The sequence below is a fragment of the Apostichopus japonicus genome, chromosome 1 (assembly GCF_037975245.1).
Source record: "Apostichopus japonicus isolate 1M-3 chromosome 1, ASM3797524v1, whole genome shotgun sequence".
Classification (NCBI taxonomy): Eukaryota; Metazoa; Echinodermata; class Holothuroidea; order Aspidochirotida; family Stichopodidae; genus Apostichopus; species Apostichopus japonicus.
Window position 1 is genome coordinate 21,294,865 of NC_092561.1, and position 15,304 is coordinate 21,310,168.

Genomic DNA, 15,304 nt, shown 5'->3' on the forward strand with positions numbered 1-15,304 from the left:
TGGTAAAAGCAGATAAAAAAATGGAAAAATCATGATACTAGCAAACCATCATGATGATGATGATAACACAAAAGGATATCGGTATTTGATCACATTCTAAGCATGCCTTAGTTTTCAAAATTGTTTTCTGTAACCTTGTGTGTCTTTTAACTGTTCAGACATCCATGTGTATTGAGACTATTCAGAATGGCAGTATCACATGCTGACCATTCTTGGACTTTCTAGCATATTTTGGGGCTATGGTGATGGTCTTTAGGGAGCATTGTTGATGAAATCTTTGCTGTGTCATGACAACCATTACAGTACTTTTCACAATGTGATAATCAAGAGTCAAGCCACTGGTAAAATGAATCCTTGAACAGTTTTGCTACAATCTAAATGAGTGCTTGGATGTTCAATGATTTCTAACATTTGTTAAGACCCAGATCTCTCAATCCCACTGGCAGCAGGGACCCAAGCACCAGCCCACCAAGTCACATGTAAAACTGTGAGACGGAGAGAGGAAAAACGTTTAGTTTATAGTTGTTGTAACGTTAAGGCACATGTTATTCAATCACTAATATAATAAAAAAATAACTATGAAGTCTCACATTTAAACCTTACAGCATATTTGGTTAATGCATCTGAATGGATTTTCATCCTGGCATAAACAAAGGCTACTTCTAGTTATTAAAATAATAAACTGAAAGCTGCTCAATCTTTCTAATAATTCAATACTTAACATTACAATCACTCTGGCGGGCCGTAAATACTTATTTTTATCTGGATCATTTCGGGGAATCCCCTACTCTTGTTACTACGCAATGACGTCACCCCTCATGACAGTTCTAACGACCTAATGCACACGCTGTAGCCTATTGATACCGCTAAGTCACTGAGCAACATTACGTTCAAAGAAATTACCGAAAATGTCACATCTACGGCATCCTGATTCATATAATATACTATTATTAACAACATCAAGAAATAAATCACTTTTTTACTGATATGTCTCGTGTAAATTATGATTTTGTACCACTAATCAAACTTTAACGACAAACAATTGTTATGCGAATATACGTAGGCCCATGATACACAGACATATCCTACATGCAAACCTGACGGTCTCGTTTATAACGAATATTAACTCTCATGTATCGATGGCAAATCTAGACCATCCGTCATAACGAAACACTTTTAATAACGAAAAATATTTAATCAACAACCTAGTAATACTTTCATATTCACATGAAAGGGATTTAAGCATCATCTTACCTGTGAGACGGAGAGAGGAAAAACGTTTAGTTTATAGTTGTTATAACGTTAAGGCACATGTTATTCAATCGCTGGGGCTCTGCCCACCATACGCGCTATTGAACGCCAAACAAACAATAACAAAATTTTGGGTAGGGCACCGCTAATCAAACCCATAACATCTAAAATTTTGGGGAAAACGATTGGAAAAAATATAAAATAAATAGAGCATGAACACACTGCAGAGAGCTTGTTCAAGTCTAAATGCAGTAATTGACAAACCTATGAAAATTGAAACAATATCTGTCAGTCTTTGGTTTATATAAGTCCCAACGAATCAAACTGATGTTGCCAATCAGCAAATTACTCCATTATTAATTATGAAATTGAACCATAATGACTTTCAATGTGTAGATAGGATTGGAAGAGGGAATGGCAAATTAGAAAAGTGAAGAATTGAAAGAGTGGGGACAAATGATGGATGGTTCATTTGGACATTAAGACAAAAAATCATAATAAAATGCTCATTTTTTGGCAGTTTGTAACAAATATCTTTATTTTTTACTACATTTATGTGAGGTTAAGAAATCACAAATGTGTGGTAATTCCAAAAACAATTAAACCAAGTTAAAGCTTTCATGTGATAAATATAAGCTTCATCAAATAACAGATAAGACCTGTAAATATCTCTGATGAAACAAACTGTGCAGATACATCCACAACAAGGTAATGTGTACACATCAATCAATTTGGCATGTCTGAATCATTAGAGAAATGTATGAGATACACTGAGAATTAAAAAAAAATAAAACTTAACATATTCTGATATACAGCACATTGTTTCATCTCCCAACTTGCAATTGATAACCTGTTCCATTGTTGAGATGTAAAAAATGAATGCAATAGTTAATGTGGATGTGTACATTGTGCGATATTTAATGTCATTCATGGACCACACCAACAACTGGTTGGTTTTTCTTTAAAACGGAAATGATTGCATAACCTTGGAATATTATTCAATTGTGTGATGGAACATTTATTTCATGATGCTTATGATTGACAGAACATTTCATGTTGCTAACGTGTGAGAGAATATTTCTTTTGTGTTGCTGATGTGTGATGGAACATTTATTTCATGTTACTTATGTGTGATAGAACATTTCATGTTGCTAATGTGTGAGAGAACATTTCTTTTGTGTTGCTGATGTGTGATGGAATATTTATTTCCTTTTACTTATGTGTGATAGAACATTTCATGTTGCTAATGTGTGATGGAACATTTATTTCGTGTTACTTATGTGTGATAGAACATTTCATGTTGCTAATGTGTGTGAGAACATTTTCTCATGTTGCCAATGTGTGATGGAACATTTATTTCGTGTTACTTATGGGTGATAGAACATTTCATGCTGCTAATGTGTGAGAGAACATTTCTTTCATGCTGCTAATGTGTGATGGGACATTTATTGCATGTCGCTAATGCATGATGAGTGATTTCAGTTATCTAGGGGTCCTCTTTGCATCATTTCTTTGGAATGAACCTTCAGGACAGCCCAAGGGGAGACAAGTTAAGAGAAAGTTGAGGATACATATATATACAAAATTTGACTTGGTCAGAGGCCATAATGTATCCCTGAAGGCACAGTAGGTAAAGCACCCAGCTAAACATGGACAGAACTGTTCATCATAGTCACTCAACCCACATCACATGATTAAAGGCAAATGATTTACCAGACCTTAAAAACAGGTTCAATAAGATGATGATGTTACAACAGTTACATATATCTCAAAATGTCAATTCTATTAATACCAATAGTAGCATTATATTTAAATTTTACTTGAACAATGGATTGATATGAAACTCATTATGGTTAATAAAGCATTCATGAGCATGTGAATATATCTGCCAAATATCTATTTATTTTACAATATCTGAATATATATTTACAGAGAAATGTACAAATGGTCTGCTCTTAAAATATGACAACAAACATTTGGTTTGATCATGCAATTAGATCTCTTGTCTCTTCTTTGTATCGAAACATGAAACTAAAGCTAATCCACCTAGAGGTGACCAATAGTCAGGTCAATCCCCGGGACAATGACGTCACTGTCCCCCCCCCTCCCCACTTCCCTTCTCTTTGCACTCTTCATTGTTCGGCATACTAACAGTAATACATTATACTGTACTTCATCCCATACTTTAATATTTCACTCAACTACCTAATCAGCCAGACCAAGAGTCTGTATTCCCCTCCTGACAACCCCTCCTGACACCCGCCTCCTGACACCCCCTCTTGTCACGCCTAGATCTACTGACAGAATACAACACTGAAAAAAAAAACTGGCATAAGAGAGGCAGTTCCCATTAAGAACCATAGCACCCAATTATTTAATACGTCCCACAGGCTAAATTATTCTTTCCATTTCAAAACTTAAACGTATTTGATGGCAAATGAAAGTTACTACAAATGCTGCCAGCTATATATAAACTTGTTTGAAATGACTGCAGCAAACAATAATGAGATAACAAAAACCTGAAAGCAATGAAAAATAAATGACAAGTAAAATATAAAGTACTGAATTTGACTTGAATTTGGTTTTACCAGTTCAAGGATTTGTCTTAATCTAAAATGTACAGAAAATTACTATTTTGCAGGAGTGAACAATCCATCCATTTTTAAGGAAGTCGTATGTGACCTCACAGGTCATCCTTCTTTCTGGTGTTGTAAATTTCTTAAAAATATCTCTTGTTGAACAGTGAAGTCGCTATCTATAACTTTGGTTAAGTGCTGAAGTGGTTATGTAGTACTACTGTGTAATGAAGAATGCATTCATCCTAACACCTTATATTGAGTACAAACCCTTTATGTAGTGTAATTGTGCACTACAGCATAAAAAGGGAGTGAAGACTTGCAGTCCGATGCCAGAAATCTGACCTATTTTCGAATGAGGTGTAACAGAAGTGTTAGACACCACCATCGATCCCAGAAAATGAACACAGCTTGCTACCGTTGGTAATAAGACACTAGTGTACAGTCAATACATGCAGCTACGGTCAATACCCACAACACAGTGTACATAGCAGCGATGGACATCTCAGGTCTAGATAAAAGATAACAAGGTAATACATCTCATTACTGTCTGCATTTTGAAGCGACAAGAAAAAAAAACTTCACTTGCAAGCAACGGAAAGTTAACTTTCTCAGAGGGCGGCCAGCGGTTTGGGGCGAGTCTTCAATGCCTTTAAGCATCGAGTTTTATACAGAATGTTTGAGGAAACAGTCTGAATCACAACCAAAACTGTATTGTTACACTGATGCTACATCATGTAAAGCTACGAATGAATAATATAGACTAACAAAATCTCAAACTATTTTACTTTCATTTCATGTACATCAAGTCAGAATTTGTGTTTTCCAGACCTGTTTAAGTGATACTACCTAATAATGCACTGAAGCGACTGAAACTTGTAATTATCTGAGAGGGCTTTACATCTAATGGGAAGGATTAAAGGGATTAACATGAATGTTGCTAGGATCAAATGAATACACACCTACATGGCAAGCCTTATTACAGAGGGCCATCTTCTACTGCTCTGCTACTTCGTAGAATGTCTAAATAGACTGATCTATTTAGTTCAGATTTACTGCAGACAAACCTACAGTCACCTAAGCCTCATACAACTACTGTATGCATAATTATTTCTTTTGTGAAATAACTGCACAGTTTGATAGGGTTGGCATGTACCATCATACCACATACAACACTGTTTATTAGAAATCTCTCCGTATGTAATTCCTATGACCAAATTTCAAAATATGTTTCACTTTTATATGAGACTGTTCATATGTTAACTTCTTGACAAACAGAAATTCTACACAACAAACATTTCAAAAGTGCGACACACATCTATGTTTAACAGCATCTAAGTGCGCAAGGACTATGTCTAGTGCAATTTGAAATATACTAAGTGTCTGGAACAGGGGTGCATCCACCTTCTTTGCACTGAATGGGGGGGGGTGGGGGCCTAATATGTTAAGTCATCAAGGGGAGGGGTCAAAGGAAAAGGGTGTCTGTCAGACTCTGTCACCCTTTGAGAAATTTGGTAAAATGAAGGGTACTTTGATGCAAAATGGTGCTACACTTTTGAAACTGTTGAATAATTTTAGGAATGTTCAGCTTATACCACACAAATATTGGACAACCTGGGTGGGGGCTCCCCAGACATATATGCAGTTGCACACCCCCTGGTGTGGGAATCAACTAACCCCTCACCCTACAGGTGACACTATTCTTCAAATGATAAATATTTGGATCAGGTTAGTTGGCAGTCCGGCGGTCAGTCAAGCTAGTTGATGGTCCTTTGGTCAACCTAAATGTTCTTGTTAGCTAAAACTAGTCCAAACAGCAAAATGAATTGCCAACAAAGACTGTCTGACAAGAAATTCCCTTATACCTTCAGATAATCTGTAAAAACCAGTCGTATGTTTTAATTGAATTGTTTGCCTGTTGAATAAAAGACAGGATAAATTCTTAGACAGACTCTGTATGAAATATTTATAAATTCTTTGAAAATTTAAACTATAGTTTACTATGAAAGGCCTGGTACTTGTAGTAGTAGTTGCATCAAACATTGCTGTGAAAATGATAAACATGAAAACTTGTTTTTGGACATCAATTGTCCTGTACTATCCTCCATCTCTGGACATGGAAACCGTAAAAGTCTGGCTCCTGCAGAGCAATGAGAAATAAATCGAAGACGTCCGTGGCCTCTTCGCTTGAGCCAGACTTCGCCCCGAGATGGTCACCAATATCGGTAAAGATCATAAAGACCGTGATCTCCACGTTTGGTCTTCTGAGCGGGAAAACGAGAGAATGAGAGAAATATGGTAGGTTGATGTATAAGGACTCAATGTTTGAGGGGATCTACAAACACCAAGAAAATCAGCTGAGGTACATATTTCAGTATTTTCCATTAGGTTAGCATAATTCTCAAGGGTTACCTACAGGGGTGCCAGAATTCCGGCAATAGCCGGAATTTCAGCTATTTCCCGACTTAGAATTTTGATTTCGGCTCCACACGATCTCTCCGTCCCAATTGAAAAGGGCATGAGTTTTTTTCCGCGAATTTCTAACTATTATCCTAACACACTGTAGCATACACAAATTGGAGCCTATACCGAATTTTTCTCTCTGGATTTTCATAAAGTCCCAACATTAGCTTAGTCTTTGGGACATCCAAGTCCCCACAACTTTCAGGCCCTAGGGGCAAACCCTGCTGGCATCCCTGTACCTAACCATAGAACTAGGAACTGATAGCACAACATCGTCAGCCTTTTCTTTGGAAACTTGTCTTCACTTGTCACCTGTACACATCTTAATAGCAAAACCAAATTGTCTGGATTTATTTCTACTGCCCATCAGTTGCACTTCAAATGTTTCAACTGTTCATGAAACACACTGTAGTTTATAGAATATACTAGATGTCTACACTGTAGCTAAACACTGTATATTGTGTAATACTGTTGGATAAGCACTGCCTGCTACCCACCATGCCTTGTTGTTACAAATTCTAATATTGGTAAATTAAAGGGGCTGTATGGGAACCTTTTCAGATCTTCACTGCTCCATGGACCTCACCTCTTTGACCTCCTCTTCAGGAGCAAATTTCAAGCTATATCAAGAAACCCTTTGTCCTATTGTGATTTGACTCTTTCAGAAGGTAAAACATTGAACAAATCAAAGAATATCACTTATAATTAGGAGGAGATGATGATAATAATAATAAGGATGAGATGATAAATACCTTTCCAGATCCAGAACGATAGTTTCCACATAGACCTCACTGAAAACACTCTGATTATAAAGATTATCAATCTGAAAAAAAATTAAATGAAAAACAGTTGACAATAAAATAATCCGTCTTTAAGTTTGATAAAAGACACATCATTACATGAAACGAGACTGTGGAGATAATCAATATATGATGACTGACTATCCTGAATGCAAACCCTATCATATCAGTACTTAGTAAATGTGAAGGTAAGGATGGTGGGGAAGACATATTGTTGAAGCAGCCGGGGGGGAGGGGGGGGTTGGTTGGCAACTTTGCTTTGAGAATTATTAATTTTTGAAAAGATACATCCATTTTAAAACATAAATACCAGTGCATTCCACCCATTGTTTAAGGCATCATGTCAAAAGCTGAGAGGGGCTGCAGCCATGCTGTGCACAGGGCAATAATCTTTACATGCTTCACAGTTTCACACCATAGGTACTGCTGGTCTATTGTGGGATAATAGTGGGGGTTTTGCATATGAAGTAAGAAATTCATTTTGCTTTTTTGATTTCCTCCGAACTGAACCAATATGGAGTAAGATGAGACATACCGCTCTCTGAAAGTCACTTTCTATGGTTGAGTTATCTGGGAATGTAGTCAAGACCAGGTGTGCGGTAATGTTGGTAGGAATCATTTCATATGTGTAGGTTGTACCAGGTTGCCTCGGACCTAGAGGGAACAAGAAGAAGTGATATCAATCTCTCAAAATGTTACAATGAGAGGATTGTTAACGACAACCATTGTTTCATAGTTTTCATATTGACACATTAATAATGCATTCCGACTATTTTTTAATGTAACTGGGGATGAGAGAGGTGAATTTAAACCCATACTACCTTTTATACTACGATTGACAAATGTATCGGCCAAAAAGAGAAACTAAGGTAAATCACGCAAAGAAATACAGGCATGTTGTCCTCTCATAGTAAAATACTGTTAAATCGAGAACTTTCGGCACTTTACGAAGGCAGTGGCATTTGTAGCAATGAATCTTAGCAATTGGGAGGTCCGGGGTTCGATTCCCAGCCGGGTCATAGTAAGGTGGGTTTTTCATCCAAGAGCAATCTACGGTTTTCGCATCTGAAATGACTTTCTAAACTTGAAAAGATTCCAAAGATTTTGAGCTAAAATGTTGAATTGGAAGCCACCCGACGTTAAAGTTGTAATCCATAAGCCCTTGCGGGTTTCTCCCACATTTGGGGTCGCTTCAGCGTCGTAAAAATAACTGCTGATTATTATTATTATTAAATTATGAGCAAGAGACTTCATAATCAGCTAATGTACATAATACTCATTATTTCTGGCAGTAATCATCAATTGTTTTAGATAATTAAATCGATTACTTACTGAGCAAGACAATGATAACTGAGATGATGGATGCAATGACCAGACAAGTGATTATACAGACAACGATATTGACCGTCTTTCGGTGGTCTCGCCAGTAAGAGTTCTCACTTTCTCTGGCTAATTCAAACTGTGTTTGAGGATCCAAAGCCACAGGTTTGTATACAACGTTTGGACTGGTTGCCATGGTTTCCTGGGATAGAAATTTTGTAAAATAGTTTTACTTGAGATCCTCTGATACATGAGGTAAATGAAAAATAGTAGGACTAAGATATGCTTTGTTCTTGATAGCTGCATAATAATAATAATAGTCTAACATAATACGTATATTGGTATAACATGATTTTTATTAAAACGGGTAATAATATGTTTAGCATTGTCTTGATGAGGTAATGTTCCACTCATGTGCCATTCTCTATCATCCTAATTATAGGATATGATGCAATAGCAATCGCTGATGTTTCATGCTTTATAGTTTTTCCTGGTTCCTAATTCCAATAAAGATTGAAACTGCCATCATTTCAGATCAATTCTTATTGAGACTGAGCATGAGCAGGGATCTATTTCTTGCTTTTAGGATGATACTAATTTAATAAACACAATTTAATAAACATTGATGTTCAGTTGTTCATAGAGGGACCTACTGTTTACCTCGAGAGAATTCCACGATATTAAACGACCATCTTTAGTCATTATTCAATTTTTTTTTTTTTTTTTTTGTGTACTGTATAATACATTAGGATTATATATAATGTAAACACTCTCTATCTCAGCTTGACAAGTCAAAGTGAATACAAATGATATGTGCATGAAAACCCAATACTGTTTGATGTGATGGTGTAATGGAAATTCAAACTATTTGTACAGCAGGCCATTTCATAAAATACATTTCCCAACACACAGAATGTTAAGCATGCAGTGTTTTGTGTAAATGCCGACATTACATCTATTTAAACAGATGTGGAGACTAATACATGGTCATGGTACAGTAGGCCATTTATGCAATACCAATATTGTGCTAGCATGCAAATATGCTATACAAAGGTGCTTTTACAGTATCTACGTGGTGAACTTGTTGTGACACCCACCTACCTGTAAACATAATAGGGACTTGTCAAAAATGGGAGTCTTATTATTTACTCTGTAAATTTATATAAATTGTACCAGGTTGTATCATGAGGGGAAAAATAATGGAAAAATTGAATTCAAAGAAAAGGAAGCAAACTTAAACTTGCATTACCATGAGTTTGCAAATCAGTATTTAATATTGATTAATCAATTTGATTTGTACTGTGTGCTATAGTTTGTTAGATATATTGTAGGGCCATTCCACGTCACGTAAGTCACAAATCAGAGAGACATTTTACACTTGTTTTCAATCTCCAGTTCAGTGCAAGTCTAGAGTTAAGTCATATGCCTATCATTCCTGAACTTTGAATACCCACAATAAATTCTGTCACCACTGCGAAACATTAATGCTTTCCCATTGCGAATTATAGCGCCCTCAACTTGTGTCACGTAAGTCACGCAGAGAAATGAAGAATTTCAACTTTTTGAAGGAAATCAATAAATCCTGTGAAGTATTGAGAGAAATCTGCTAAGTTGCCTATTATATCTGAAAAGGACACATTGAGGAATAACTTCAAGGTAAAATTTAATTGATATGCGTTTTATACCGGTATTCGTATGCAAATTAGCGACGTCACGTAAGTCACAAAAAATTGTCACGTAAGTCACACGTGTGAAACTGCTAAGTTTCCTCTCACAGTTTCCAAAGATACAAAGTAACACAGGCTAAGGACATGTTTACAAGTTCATTATATTGAGATTGGGGGAAGGGGGAGGGTCTATTCCACATAAAAATAGAATCTAGAAGTTCACTTGTACATAAAAAGTCCTATAGACTAGTTCTGCAAAATATCTTAACTTAAGTGCTACAGTACTAGCAAATAGTTTCTTAATTAGGAGTAAACAAGTTTTTCCAGACTAGTTAATACAGAATACTTCTAATGTATTTGCATTTCTACATTTTGGTTATTATTTAAAGCTTTTTGGTAACATTTTAGTGACTTTTGGGAATTTGGATTAAAATAATTAATCCATATAAATCCATGTGGCAAAGGCAGAAGGTGGCAAGATGTGTATGTGGAAAACCGAATTAGATACTGAAGGAGATCCACTAATGTCAGTTACTTATGTTGTACTTCCAGCTCTGACCTCTCATATTAAGGTAGATGACTGGGTTGTTGTAAAATATGATGATGTACTGTACCCAGGAGAGGTTACAAATATAGTGCCTGCCACCACCACAACGTGGAAATGGCCTCTTACGGTAGATAAAATCTCCTACTAGCCCGAAAACATTATTAAAACAAATTTTACCTCCTGAAGCACCTTGTGCAGTTCAGGGGTAGACTGCAATTCACATTTAAAGAACTTAAAGTCTCAATATGTGTTTGCTGATGAAATTCGGAAAACAAAGTTCCGAAGCAGATTCAGTGTTTCTTAACTTCTAAATGCACTCTGACCAGGGGGGTTTAATGGAGAAAAACTGTCGCAATCAAACAAAAGAAATTTATTTTCTGTTCCCCGTATGGCGCGAACTATTTACTGTAAAATCACTGCAACCGCCCATATCAGCACGTTCATTACACAAATGTAACCTACTTTACTTATACTCTTATCGTCCACTTTTTTTACCCAATTAAAGGAGGAAACTCTTGAAAATACCTGTTTATTCATTGCAATGGAAGGAAATGATACAATTTTGCAAGCTACATCAGTAAGACTGACAGAAAGATACCATTCAAGAGAATGAAAGAAAGATACTATTCAAAAGAACGAACCTACCACAGGCTAGCCACGAAAGTGAAAGTAGTCCTAGGCATAACCGTTGTAAACAAAACAGAGAGATTTGATTGGCGCATGATCTGTCGGCCAGGTTTGCACATTTTGATTGAATTTTGTAGAATCTATGGACTCGTTAAGAAATCTATTGTTTATCGACATATAAACAAATAAAAATAATGAATTTTGATATGGAAACTGCATAGAAGGGTGTCATTTTCACTGAGCTTTCAGTGCAGCAAGCTGGAAAAGCTGAAGTTTAAATTTGGAAAACATGTCATGAGACTTAAAGGTAACAAGTAATATTGTTCTTAGTTTGAGCCTTTTTTGCAATTCACTTATGTAACTTTTCAATTTTACTTCAGATTATAAATGTTGTTCCTGCATTTTAGAACTGAGTAGGTATCTTTGATAAATAGGAAGGTGTTATAAACCTGTTATAGTATAGAAGACATCAAAACTGTGTGAAAGTGTTGAGAATGAACTTGTCACGTAAGTTACACTTCCCTTTGTGACTTACGTGACGTCACGTAAGTCACACACTTCCGGAGTCCCTAAATTTGTTAAAGCTTGATACATTGATCAAAAGTGGTGGTATTACAGATCAGCCTTTATAACTACCTTTACAATTGTAGCTCACTTTGCTCTCACACACTATATATTATTGGAGGAAAACATTCCCTTCTATTTTTGTCACGTAAGTCACAGCCAGAGTGTGGCATTTTTAACATAATCTGTGTTACCAGTAATAAAGAAAATTTGTTAAATTGTGTTATTAGATAAATTAGCAGACTGCATTTAACTGCCACATATAAAGAAAGCTTGGACTTTCCTTTCATTTAAGGATTTTTTCTACTTTCAATTATTATTTGATAATGCACCATAAATGTGCCTACAGTTTGAGATGGATATTCATTGCTATAACCCAAGATTGAGAAATCAGAAGAAGAAAACTTTTACCGTTTATGAAAGTCTAACCTACGTACTTTACATTATACACAAAGAGAGACAACTTATAACCCTTTCTAATTTTGCCATGTTGGGACCACTTGGTGTGGAATGGCCCTGTATGGTTGACAATAATACCAAATATAAAATATAGACTTACTCAATATAAGGAGGTGTGTGGGATAAGGTACTGTAGATGCAACAGGAATTAAGTGGGTTAAAGCAGAGCACTCTGGAAAGGAACCAGCCAAGACAGAACACAAGAGCAGGTAGAATGAAGGTAGCAGGTCAGCAAGGGAGGAAGTTTACTGAAGTGAAGAAATCAACAAGTTTAAAAGAAAAACAATGAGCACAACGACAGAGCTTCATTCATGAATGTTAAAAGAAACCATGTGCCACGTGGTTGAATAGTATCCTAGTGTTAAGTGTGTACACCAATGAGCAGTTACCATACATACAGTAGGATAGTATCCAAGCATTAAATGGACACTCAACACATATGAGCAAATTACCATACATGTGGTACAGCAGTACCCCTGTGTTAAGTGAATATTTGGCACATTATGAGTAGTTACCATGTGGTAGGCCAGGATCCCAGAGTTATGTGGGTACTTACTACTTAGCACATAACAACAGTTACCATGTGGTAGGACAGTATCCTAGTGTTAAGTGGGTACTTAGCACATATCAGCGTTACCATGTGGTAGGACAGTATCCCAGTGTTAAGTGGGTACTTAGCACATATCAGCAGTTACCATGTGGTAGGACAGTATCCCAGTGTTAAGTGGGTACTTAGCACATATCAGCGTTACCATGTGGTAGGACAGTATCCCAGTGTTAAGTGGGTACTTAGCACATATCAGCAGTTACCATGTGGTAGGACAGTGTCCCAGTGTTAAGTGGGTACTTAGCACATATCAGCATTACCATGTGGTAGGACAGTATCCCAGTGTTAAGTGGGTACTTAGCACATATCAGCGTTACCATGTGGTAGGATAGTAGGACTGTATCCCAGTGTTAAGTGGGTACTTAGCACATATCAGCATTACCGTGTGATAGGATAGTAGGACAGTATCCTAGTGTTAAGTGGGTACTTAGCAGTCTTAGCACATATCAACAGTTATCATGTGGTAGGATAGTAGGACAGGATCCCAACTGTTAAGTGGGTACTTAGCACATGTCAGCAGTTACCATGTGGTAGGAGTCTGACAGTCTCCCATTACAATGGGGTACCCTGCCCATGTTGTGAATAGTTACTAATTATTTGAATTATTCTAGTATTACACCAGTGTTTAGTAGGACACGTCTACAGTTATTAAAGCTACAGTATACAAGCATTCGTCAATTACAATTTTGTTCACAGTAAGATCACACTATGATATCTATTGATGCAATTTTTCTCCAACTAAACTTTAATGAGCCACTCATTAATGAACTTGATTTAATCCTCAACATTTCATCAATCTGATCATTTTCATAATTGGAGTATTAAACATATATTTGAAACCAAATTTCACAAAGTTTTTATTTTAATTCAATCTTTGAATGAAAACTTGACTTCACATTTTAGAATCACCTATTGCACTCTACATTGATCAGTCTTTAACAAACCCAAACATCTGCTAGGACTATAGGAACATGTACGGAGTGGTACCCACACTCAGACTTTGCCTAAGGGATAATTACGTCACTAGGCTCACCTTTGAAGGCTAGGACTATAGGAACATGTAGGGAGTAGTACCGACACTCAGACTTTGCCTAGGGGATAATTACGTCACTAGGCTCGCCTTTGAAGGTTAGGACTATATAGGAACATGTAGGGAGTAGTACCGACACTCAAACTTGGCCTAGGGGATAATTATGTCACTAGGCCCGCCTTTAAAGGATAGGACTATAGGAACATGTACGGAGTGGTACCCACACTCAGACTTGGCCTAGGGGATAATTACGTCACTAGGCTCGCCTTTGAAGGCTAGGACTGTAGGAACATGTACGGAGTGGTACCCACACTCAGACTTGGCCTAGGGAATAACTACATCACTAGGCCTTCTTTTGACGGCTTCCGTTTTCCTTAAGTACATTATGCAATAGAAATTTACCTGACACGCACCTGCCCTCCTAAGGATATAGCCCTCTGCACACCCCTCCCCCCTCTACCCAGGACCCCTCATCAAGGTGAATGATTCACTCAATGGAATATGTTTCATGTGTCAATGATCTGGTGGGACACCATCAATTACACATGGAAGTTGGAACCTCTTTTTGATGACACGCTCTTGTCGGAATAAATATGAATTTGTTATGATATATTTAGCTTAATAGTGAAAATTAGTCTGTTATCAATCATTTCGATTTACAAATAACCAAGCTAGCCAATTATAAAGGAGGATAATATATTATAAAATAAGTGATTAAAATGTCACAGATTTTTCCCTAAAAAGTAACTTTTTTTGCCAAATTTTATTCAAATTGAAGATAATACATTTGTCATGGTAAATTTCTTGAGGGGGGGACAGATTGATTGGCAACATTATAATTTAACATAGAACTTAACATGTTGATCATGGTAGCCTGAAAATTGCCCCATGAAAGTATATTACAAAAAAATACCATTTGGCCCCCTATTTTGTGGAATAATCCATTTACATACTCAGGTGCAACACAGGTTATGAAGGATAGAAGGTGCATACACTGAATAGCAGCCATTCCCACAGCGTTGGTGAGTTTCCCAGTGTTAAGTACAGAGTGTTACATCTGAGCATGTGCTATTAACAGTTAGATGACCGTGCAATGCAGTGATTCATAGGACAATTAATTATATTACCCCATTGGGAGCATCAAATACATTTCACAATTGACTGAAATTGATCTCCCAGTTACAACCATGAGGACTTACTATGAGAACTAAAAAAATTAAAATGAATATACAACAACTTAAATGATACACAGCTTTAAGCTCCCTTCAAATTTCTGTAAAACCAATTATGTTTGAATTCTGGAAAAGTTATGCAGGCCTACTGTACATACAGCTCAGCTTGTACATGTAGTTTCAATGTCAGCTGGCATTGATATTCAGCATGAGTAGCGTGA

At 36.7% G+C, this 15,304-nt stretch overlaps 2 protein-coding genes across 5 annotated transcripts in view; one reads left to right on the forward strand and one right to left on the reverse strand.

Annotated features, from left to right (window-relative positions):
* The window catches only part of LOC139971430 (E3 ubiquitin-protein ligase TRIM56-like), a 73,226-nt gene that overhangs the window by 33,676 nt on the left and 24,246 nt on the right, over positions 1 to 15,304 (forward strand). The gene's annotated exons all lie outside the window — the stretch shown is intronic.
* LOC139971571 (uncharacterized) overlaps positions 1,596 to 15,304 on the reverse strand; it is a 28,444-nt gene continuing 14,735 nt past the window's right edge. For 2 of the 4 annotated variants that reach the window (XM_071978191.1, XM_071978181.1), the window contains exons 3-7: positions 12,375 to 12,522; positions 8,423 to 8,612; positions 7,626 to 7,744; positions 7,043 to 7,113; positions 1,596 to 6,091 (exon numbers count right to left, since the gene is read on the reverse strand). In XM_071978191.1, coding sequence (XP_071834292.1) covers positions 5,911 to 6,091; positions 7,043 to 7,113; positions 7,626 to 7,744; positions 8,423 to 8,606 — 555 coding nt within the window. In that variant the 5' untranslated portion in view covers positions 8,607 to 8,612; positions 12,375 to 12,522 and the 3' untranslated portion in view covers positions 1,596 to 5,910. The remainder of the gene's footprint in view (positions 6,092 to 7,042; positions 7,114 to 7,625; positions 7,745 to 8,422; positions 8,613 to 12,374; positions 12,523 to 15,304) is intronic. The other 2 variants (XM_071978163.1, XM_071978174.1) reach the window with 1 other exon arrangement.